The sequence below is a fragment of the Drosophila obscura genome, unplaced genomic scaffold (assembly GCF_018151105.1).
Source record: "Drosophila obscura isolate BZ-5 IFL unplaced genomic scaffold, ASM1815110v1 contig_95, whole genome shotgun sequence".
Lineage (NCBI taxonomy): Eukaryota > Metazoa > Arthropoda > Insecta > Diptera > Drosophilidae > Drosophila > Drosophila obscura.
The window spans coordinates 57,479-67,806 of NW_024542889.1; the positions used below are offsets into that span (position 1 = coordinate 57,479).

A 10,328-nucleotide genomic window follows, 5' to 3' on the forward strand; every position below is an offset into this window, starting at 1 on the left:
ATGCGGTGGTCAGATCTTTAACAAGCTCCATGTGTATGGCCTTAGATGTGAAGCAAATAAACACGCTTATGTAGCACTTGATCGGAGGCCTCGTGCGGATTTCTGATCGGTAGAAAAAGGGTCCACAATAGTCCACTCCAGTTACTTCGAAGGCCCGCGATCCTTCCAGACGCTCCTTAGGCAAGTCCCCCATAATGTGCTCAACCATGCGCGGCCTCGTTCTGAAGCATCTTACACACTTGCTAACCGCTTTCGAGACGGCTTTGATTCCTCCAATAGGCCAATATTCTAATCGAATTTTAGCAAGCAAGGCGCGAGGTCCGGCATGGAGGTTCCGTTGATGATAATAGCTTATCATTGCAGATGTTACGGGATGTCCCTTGGGCAAAATAAGCGGGTGCTGAGCATTAAACGGGAGCGATGAGTTGCCGAGACGACCTCCAACTCGAAGTAAACCCGACGGATCGATGAACGGAGATAGCGAACTGATGGAGCTAGACTTCCTGACTTGCCCATTGCGTCTAATCTCCTTTATGTCCGACCACAAACTTGCCAGCTGAACGTGTCGAACAAGAAGATGCGTTCCTTGCTGTATGTCAGAAACCGTGAGTCCAGGATGCCTAAGACGATGAACGAATTTATGCATGTAGGCGAATGTGCGCTGCATGCCAAAGAAAGAATTAGCAAATTTGCATCCGGACGTGAGATCGGCATGTGGAGACGCGATCAGCAATACACGCTTGCGAAGCTCAATGGTCGGAGTTTCAGAAACGGCAGATACAGGCCACTCATCCTTAGAACCTAACAAAACGAGGGGCCGTGAAACCACAGCTCTGACTGGATGAGGTAGCTGGGAAGCGAGCCTCTGGAGAGGATATCAGCGGGATTCAACAATGTAGGAACATAGCGCCATTCCATGCCTTGCGTCAACTCCTGAATTGTTGCCACTCGATTTGCCACGAAAACCTGAAATTTGGCTGGCTCATCCCGAATCCAAGATAACGCCGTAGACGAATCCGACCAGCAGTAAAACTGTCCTGGGAAAATTCCCGTCTCCTTTAATTCCAGCTTTGGAATCGACAATGATTTTAGTGGCGCCACTCGAGACTTTGAGCACAAAACATTGCTCGACGACTCCCCTTGCCTGGACACGACATATATGCAAGCACCATATGCTTCCATGCTGGCATCACAAAATCCATGAACCTCTACAATTGTGCCGGAATTATGGACAACGCGAGGAAAGGAAATGCGAGAGATGCTTGCCAAACTGTTTCTCAGGTCAATCCAAGTTGAGTGCAGCGCTGTCGGTAGGCTTTCATCCCAGTCCAAATGTTCTCTCCAAAGCTGCTGAAGAAAGATCTTGCACCTGACAATAACAGGATTAATCAATCCAAGAGGGTCGTAGAAACGCGCAATAGTTGACAAAACCGACCGCTTGGAGGGCCTTGAATTCGAGTCCAGCGCGGACAAGGCAAACAGCAGCTGATCCGACGCAGGGTCCCAAGCTAAACCAAGAGTTTTGGTAATGTCGCTTCCATCATGAAACCGTAGAAATTTCTTCACGTCGTCCTCCGGAATTCCATCAAGCACCTCCTGGTTACTCGAGCACCATTTTCTAAGCTTAAAGTTACCGCAAGACAGTAGACTTGAAGTTTGGCGCATCTTTTCCATGACCTCTGCGACCGAGTTGCCGCCAGAGATGAGATCATCAACATAGAACTCCTGTTGCAGAGCAGCTGAGCCAAGAGGGTAGGGATTACCCTCGTCGATGGCCAGCTGGTGCATTGCGCGGACCGCTAAAAACGATGCAGCCCTCGTACCGTATGTGACGGTGTCTAATGTGTAGACCTGAACCTCGGACTGGATGGAATCTCGCCATAGGATGCACTGGAGAAAATTGTCGGGCGGAGATACCTTTACGCAGCGGTACATTTTACAAATGTCACCAGTGAGAGCGACGGGATATGTGCGGAACCGGATCAGTATGTTAAACAATGCTGGCTGAATAACAGGACCTGTCATCATCACATCATTTAAGGAGCATCCAGTTGATGTAGCTGCAGAGCCATCGAAAACGACACGGAGCTTTGTCGTGGTACTATCCTCCTTTAAAACGCAGTGATGAGGCAGAAAATACTTGCAGAGGCTACGTGAGTCAGGATGGACTTTGGACATATGCTTTAAATCAGTGTACTCCTTCATAAAAGCTGAGTAACGCTCCTTGAGCGCGGGATTACGATCCAGTTTTCGCTCCAAGCTGAGAAATCGTCGATACGCCTAAGTATAGGACTGAGTATAGGACCCAAGTGATCAGCATCATGCTTTAAAGGCAGTCGAACAGAGTACTCCCCTGATGGCAACCGTGAAAAGTGGCTTACGAAATGAGCCTCACAATCCGCTTCTTCCTTTGTACTTAAGCTAGCCTTTTACACCACGCAACTCCTCAGCGGACACGGCTGCTTCGGCCAGTATTTATTTAGATTCGGGCACGAAGATATTAGATATGGACAGCAGTAACCAATTTTGCTGCCGCCGCATTGAAAGAGCTCCGGAGATGCGAGCGCCTTAGAAGGGAGGCAGTTTAGGAGGAACCACCGTCCCTGCGAAGCAATGCTTCGCGGCCGTCCCGCAGGGACACGGTACCTCCTCTGTCGCCCCACGTATCCTGGCGGCGAATAATATCTAGACTATTATCTAATATATAATAATCATTAAGCTAGTAGTTAATATTCTCTATATGCGTAATTTAATAGAAAATAAATGAGTTAAGGAATTAAAAAAAAACAAACACACACACACACACGCACGCACACACACGAACATGTGCCTGCCTTGCGACGCTCGCGGGAGAGTAGCATCGGATCTGGTTTCCATGGAGACCGAAACGCCGATGGAGGAGCTCAAAAACGATGAGGAAGTAGGCGAGACCCTTGTATCATGTGAGTACCTTTTTCATTCATCCTGTCCCCACAGCACAATAAACTAATCACATATATTTTATACACATCTTCTTGCCTCGTTTGCCACACAGCTTCAGTGAACGGTTTGATGAATACAACGCGCGTAGAGGAGCCCAAAGCCGAAGACGCACTTTGATGCACACATCGCCCATGAAGAAGCCCAAGCTAGAAGCTAAGCCAGAAGAGACACCGATGGCATGTGAGTATCATTTTCAGTGTTGCCGTCACCAATTTCTAAACATAATTTCGAATGTTGGGTAGCTACATCGAACGGTTTGATGGCAGAGCCCAATGTTGAGCAGCAACTAGACGACTCCGCACTGGAACGTAAGTACTGAGTACTTTTTTATGCAGGCCATCACACTAAAATCACACTTGCGGGAGTTCAGCACAAGAAAATTTGATGCACACATCGCCCATGAAGAAGCCAAAGTTAGACGCACGTGAGTACCTTCTTAATTATGGCACCGCCAATGTACACTAAACGGCATAAATTCCCATGCAAACATGTGCCTGCTGCAGCATCAGCAGAAGAGGTTGCCGCCGACACACGCATCACGGACATTGAAAAGCTGCGACGATTATTAGGTATCGACGATGGAAAAGTTGACTAAGGAAAAGTACGAAGAGCTGCGCCTCCTCTGTGACACGGTGGGTGCACAGCAGCTGGCGGACTGCCCGGTCGATGTTCTAATAAACAACGACGATTACTTGCCACGGCGCGATGAGGCGATGTTGGTGGTGGCCGTTTACCTGTCGACGTGCACCAATCAGCTGGAGAGGGCGTTATTTCGCAAATATTTCCCTCGGCTGGTGCGTACCGACACGGAACTGTTCATATTCACGGGGCTCGTGAATCAGGTGCAGGATTTGCGAGGGCGCTAAAAACCATTAAGTCGCACCATCCGCAAGGCGGTCATTGAGTGGTACACGGACAAGTCGGCGGCTGTGCTGCTGCAAATGTGGTCAAAGGGCGAGCAAACCTGTGCCTCGCACAAGAATCTTCTGCATATCTGCCACTATCGGGATGTGGAACTGATTCCCGAAATTAAGGCCACCCTGGAGCTGTTTTGCACCCCCACCAGGCAGCTGGGAAGCTGGCCGGAATTCCTCAATCCCCTTATCGGAAGTAAGAAAATAATTGAGGGCATTGTTAAGCTTCGTAAGGCCATAAATGCCCTGGAGGCACTGCCGATACTGAAAGAGCTCTCATTGACGTATGAACAAGCGCCCGAGAATTTTCGTGCCGATCCCGTGCTCGCCGAATACCTGATCCCGACGATCAGCTACGAGCAGCTGCTAAAGACATCACCGCGAGTGTTACGCCTCTGCAAGCCTACGCAGAGGGCCTCGTACAACAAATATGAGGAATTGATGCCCGACAAAACGAACATGGAGGCGGCCAACATAGACCCGCTGCGCATCCTGCTGGAAACGATGCGTTTGAATAAGAACAATCGAGAGGTAAGTCTCATGCATTTCCATTCATCTCTAACCTTCCTCTCTCTTTCGGTCTCTCTCCATTAGATGATCGCGGTCAAGCGGAATAGGCCAAACTTTTTGTTTAATGTCTATGCGTCGTCATTTGGACACAACAAGGCCTTGGGCAAGGGCTGCACATTACTCTAAGTCTAGAAAAATTTTACCTAGGCAGTGAGTTCCCCAATTGAATGCTTATGACATTTTATAGCTAAAATAAAACCTCATTGTAGAGTACCTCAATGGCCGTTATCGGTCTATTAATTATCTGGACGCGCTTGTGGGTGTCGCTTTCGGATATTATAAGACCGACTCTGATGGTAGTAAAGTGAACTACTGGTCCGATCGCACTGGCAAGCTCAAGACTCTGCCCTGGACTAATGCGATGACGGTGGTGGAGGCAACGGAATGTTGCAAAACTCAAGGGGTAATTTCTGTCTCGGGAGCTTGTTCATACGTCAATGAAAGCTCTTTCAGTATCGGCAGTGCCTCCAGGGCATTTATGGCCTTACGAAGCTTAACAATGCCCTCAATTATTTTCTTACTTCCGATAAGGGGATTGAGGAATTCCGGCCAGCTTCCCAGCTACCTGGTGGGGGTGCAAAGTATATTCCCCATGTTGTTATACCTGTGGAATGTTAACTGTATTATCCGGCTCGAAAGACGCTGGATTGGCTATCCGTCACACTTCCTTTGATTGTCCATTCCGTTGCGCATTTGCGCGTTTATTTCAGATTTCTTTTACAATTTTCAAACTTTAAATATATTTCTTTTTCTTCCGCGTGTTCTTCTTCTTCTTTTCTTAAGTTAAGTTATCATACACCCATCGATATTCAGTTATCGCCATAAACTATCGGTTAAACAATATTCATTATATAAAGTAAAATATCGATTGTGAGACTAAACGAAAATAATAACTTTTTCAACATTCTCCTCCTAAGTATTGCTATCGGCAATACTTTAATTTTTTGTATACATGAAGCTTAATTAGTTTTACAACAGATCTCTTATAAATGCCAGTTTTTGTCTTAATGTCTACAATTCTTATACGACCATCAATAGATGGATATATCTTAGTCACTATGCCTTTTGGCCAACAATTTCTTGGCAAGTCAGAATCCATAAGTAATACAATGTCACCTTCTTGTATAATGTCTTGATCTTTTGACCATTTTGGGCTGCTTAAAAGATACTGTCTGTAATCTTTTTTCCATTTCTGCCAGAATACGTCTGCTAATCGTTGCGACGCTTTCCAGTTGTTTAAACATATTATATCAGAGTCAGAAACATTAGCATAAAATGAACCCCTTAAATTGGGACCTATCAAAATATTGTTTGGCGTCAAGGGTGCTGATTCAATTGAATCTGCTGGTATTAATAAAAGTGGTCTACTATTCATGATAAATTCTATTTCGCAAAATAAAGTCCTCAAAACATACTCTTTGGGATAACGTTCTTTTAAAATAAAGGAAAGATATTTTTTGGTAGATTGAATAAGTCTCTCCCAAGCTCCTCCCATGTGGGGACTTAATGGAGGGTTAAAAACCCATCTGCATCTTTTTGAGGCAGAAAACTGTGTCAGTTCATCAGCTGGCCATTGCGATGTCAGTATGTTAATGTCTTTGCTCGCTTTGGTAAAATTTGTACCATTGTCTGAATATATTTCCTCGGGGATACCGCGTCGACCTGCAAATTGTCGGGAGACATGCATAAAAGCATTACTTGATAAGTCCTCAGCTATCTCGAGATGAACTGCACGAGTAGTCATACAAGTAAATATAACTCCATATCGTTTAACATGGCTGCGATTGACAAGAACTTCAATGGGACCAAAATAATCAATTCCTATTTTTAAAAAAGGTCGTTCGTCGGCGTCACTCTACATGCAGGCAGTTGGCCCATTCTTGGCACCTGTGGAAGGGCTCTCTTATTTTTACAAAGTTGGCAATTACGAATTACCTTTTTAACTGTATTTCGACAGTTGGTTATCCAAAATCTTTGTCGGAGATTAGCTATCACTGTTTCTGTACCGATGTGACAATTTTTAAAATGATAAAATTGAATAATTAGAATCGTAACTTGGTTGTCTTTCACTAACATTATCTAACCGTCCTTTGAGTCTGAGTAATCCATTCTCTGAGATAAATATTGGTAATGTTTTTAATTTGCTCGTGTTTGCTATTGGTGTATTGGCCAAGAGACAGTCAATCTCTGTCCCATAGCTCTGTCGTTGAACATTTTTAAAAATCAAATACTCTGCACTGTCAATATCTGTCCCAGTCAGCTCGCTGTTAGTCCGCTTGTATTTTAAAGGCTTTAAATTATTTATGTACCGTAAGACCTATGCAGTTGTTCTCAAACACCTCATCCAGTTGGAAAATCGTACAGGATCTGGCAAAATATTGGCATCATTTATAATTGTAGTGACGTGTATATATTCTACTGTCACCTGATCATCATGAACCTGAATCTCGTTAAACAACTTTCCCTTTGGCCATTCATTTGCATTGTTTGAGATGCCAAGCTTTTTTGGCACCTATATTTATCCAAATCAGTTAAAGACTTTGATTTAAACGTTATAATGTTTATTTAGACCGGCGGCTAGCTGAAGCCAATTGCTCGCTCTTTTGCCCAGACAGATAAATGTTCACAAGCGGGGGTTCAGTATGCAACCTATGCGGCGAGAGATTAGCATAGAACTACTTGGGCCACGATGGCCGATCAATGCAGAGCCGACGCAGCAGGTGCAGAGCGCCCTTTAACAGGGAGAGCGCAGCAGCACTGCCGAACGCTGGGGACATACATAAGCTTAGGTTTCGATACTCTTATACTAGTTACAGCTACATTTAATATTGTGATAGACGCTTAAGTAGCCGCTGGCCCGAACATACTCCCCCGTTGGAAGCTCGCCTTTCAACTGACTTCTCAAGGGGCAGCAAACACAGCCGAGTAACGGCCCTCCTGATGGTTCCTGAAGCCGTCTTCAAATCAGCCAGGCGGCCTACTCCATCCTTGCCTTTGACGACGTCGACCACTCTAGCCAGTGGCCAACGCATTGGAGGAAGATTCTCATCCTTCACCAAGACGACATCGTTGACGCAGAGGTTTTTCGCAGGCGTACGCCACTTCGAGCGCTCTTGCAAAAGAGTCAGATACTCTTCGCGCCAACGCTTCCAGAATGTCTGCTGCAGTTGAGTGACCCGCTTCCAACCATCCAGACGGTTGTAGTTGAGCTTCGTTAGGTCAGGCTCGAGAATTTACTGATGCGGGCCTCCCAAAAGCAGATGAGCAGGCGTCAACACATCCAAGTCATCAGGATTTTCTGAAAGCGAGAGCAAAGGGCGAGAATTAACAATTGCCGCGATCTGGCAGATCAAGGTGCGGAGCTCGTCGAAGCTAAGGATGGATGGCCCAACTGAGCGGTACAGGTGATACTTTGCGGACTTCACGGCCGCTTCCCACAAACCGCCAAAGTGCGGAGAGCGCGGGGGGATGAAATGCCAGCCGATGGTGTCAGCCAAGCAGGATTCATGGACTTCTTTCATGTGCGAGTCGCTCAGGAAAAGCTTCTTCAGCTCCAGAAGCTCATTCTTAGCGCCAACGAAATTTGTAGCATTGTCCGACCAAATATGGCTTGGCCTTCCTCGAGTGGACGTAAAACGTTTCAGTGCGCCTAGGAACGATGCGGTGGTCAGATCTTTAACAAGCTCCATGTGTATGGCCTTAGATGTGAAGCAAATAAACACGCTTATGTAGCACTTGATCGGAGGCCTCGTGCGGATTTCTGATCGGTAGAAAAAGGGTCCACAATAGTCCACTCCAGTTACTTCGAAGGCCCGCGATCCTTCCAGACGCTCCTTAGGCAAGTCCCCCATAATGTGCTCAACCATGCGCGGCCTCGTTCTGAAGCATCTTACACACTTGCTAACCGCTTTCGAGACGGCCTTGATTCCTCCAATAGGCCAATATTCTAATCGAATTTTAGCAAGCAAGGCGCGAGGTCCGGCATGGAGGTTCCGTTGATGATAATAGCTTATCATTGCAGATGTTACGGGATGTCCCTTGGGCAAAATAAGCGGGTGCTGAGCATTAAACGGTAGCGATGAGTTGCCGAGACGACCTCCAACTCGAAGTAAACCCGACGGATCGATGAACGGAGATAGCGAACTGATGGAGCTAGACTTCCTGACTTGCCCATTGCGTCTAATCTCCTTTATGTCCGACCACAAACTTGCCAGCTGAACGTGTCGAACAAGAAGATGCGTTCCTTGCTGTATGTCAGAAACCGTGAGTCCAGGATGCCTAAGACGATGAACGAATTTATGCATGTAGGCGAATGTGCGCTGCATGCCAAAGAAAGAATTAGCAAATTTGCATCCGGACGTGAGATCGGCATGTGGAGACGCGATCAGCAATACACGCTTGCGAAGCTCAATGGTCGGAGTTTCAGAAACGGCAGATACAGGCCACTCATCCTTAGAACCTAACAAAACGAGGGGCCGTGAAACCACAGCTCTGACTGGATGAGGTAGCTGGGAAGCGAGCCTCTGGAGAGGATATCAGCGGGATTCAACAATGTGGGAACATAGCGCCATTCCATGCCTTGCGTCAACTCCTGAATTGTTGCCACTCGATTTGCCACGAAAACCTGAAATTTGGCTGGCTCATCCCGAATCCAAGATAACGCCGTAGACGAATCCGACCAGCAGTAAAACTGACCTGGGAAAATTCCCGTCTCCTTTAAGTTGCGCATAACCTTCGCAAGCAAATGGGCTCCTTTCAATTCCAGCTTTGGAATCGACAATGATTTTAGTGGCGCCACTCGAGACTTTGAGCACAAAACATTGCTCGACGACTCCCCTTGCCTGGACACGACATATATGCAAGCACCATATGCTTCCATGCTGGCATCACAAAATCCATGAACCTCTACAATTGTGCCGGAATTATGGACAACGCGAGGAAAGGAAATGCGAGAGATGCTTGCCAAACTGTTTCTCAGGTCAATCCAAGTTGAGTGCAGCGCTGTCGGTAGGCTTTCATCCCAGTCCAAATGTTCTCTCCAAAGCTGCTGAAGAAAGATCTTGCACCTGACAATAACAGGATTAATCAATCCAAGAGGGTCGTAGAAACGCGCAATAGTTGACAAAACCGACCGCTTGGAGGGCCTTGAATTCGAGTCCAGCGCGGACAAGGCAAACAGCAGCTGATCCGACGCAGGGTCCCAAGCTAAACCAAGAGTTTTGGTAATGTCGCTTCCATCATGAAACCGTAGAAATTTCTCCACGTCGTCCTCCGGAATTCCATCAAGCACCTCCTGGTTACTCGAGCACCATTTTCTAAGCTTAAAGTTACCGCAAGACAGTAGACTTGAAGTTTGGCGCATCTTTTCCATGACCTCTGCGACCGAGTTGCCGCCAGAGATGAGATCATCAACATAGAACTCCTGTTGCAGAGCAGCTGAGCCAAGAGGGTAGGGATTACCCTCGTCGATGGCCAGCTGGTGCATTGCGCGGACCGCTAAAAACGATGCAGCCCTCGTACCGTATGTGACGGTGTCTAATGTGTAGACCTGAACCTCGGACTGGATGGAATCTCGCCATAGGATACACTGGAGAAAATTGTCGGGCGGAGATACCTTTACGCAGCGGTACATTTTACAAATGTCACCAGTGAGAGCGACGGGATATGTGCGGAACCGGATCAGTATGTTAAACAATGCTGGCTGAATAACAGGACCTGTCATCATCACATCATTTAAGGAGCATCCAGTTGATGTAGCTGCAGAGCCATCGAAAACGACACGGAGCTTTGTCGTGGTACTATCCTCCTTTAAAACGCAGTGATGAGGCAGAAAATACTTGCAGAGGCTACGTGAGTCAGGAT

General features: G+C 46.8%; 2 protein-coding genes across 3 annotated transcripts; one reads left to right on the forward strand and one right to left on the reverse strand.

Moving 5' to 3' along the window:
- Nucleotides 1-801: 801 nt before the first annotated feature.
- On the reverse strand, nt 802-2,025 carry LOC121405379. The gene has a single exon (XM_041596058.1). It carries the CDS (start codon nt 2,023-2,025, stop codon nt 802-804), a length of 1,224 nt encoding a protein of 407 aa, XP_041451992.1.
- Nucleotides 2,026-2,834: 809 nt separating this feature from the next.
- LOC121405419 lies at nt 2,835-4,944 on the forward strand. Of its 2 annotated transcripts, XM_041596089.1 has the most exons (7): nt 2,835-2,942; nt 3,035-3,162; nt 3,225-3,290; nt 3,353-3,406; nt 3,486-4,427; nt 4,491-4,616; nt 4,676-4,944. In XM_041596089.1, the coding sequence occupies exons 5-6, from the start codon at nt 3,924-3,926 to the stop codon at nt 4,590-4,592; spliced, it is 606 nt and encodes a 201-aa protein (XP_041452023.1). In that variant the 5' UTR covers nt 2,835-2,942; nt 3,035-3,162; nt 3,225-3,290; nt 3,353-3,406; nt 3,486-3,923; the 3' UTR covers nt 4,593-4,616; nt 4,676-4,944. The 2 variants fall into 2 exon arrangements, with proteins under 2 accessions (XP_041452023.1, XP_041452022.1); XM_041596088.1 differs by lacking the exon at nt 2,835-2,942 and having other exon boundaries at nt 2,970-3,162.
- Nucleotides 4,945-10,328: the final 5,384 nt, after the last annotated feature.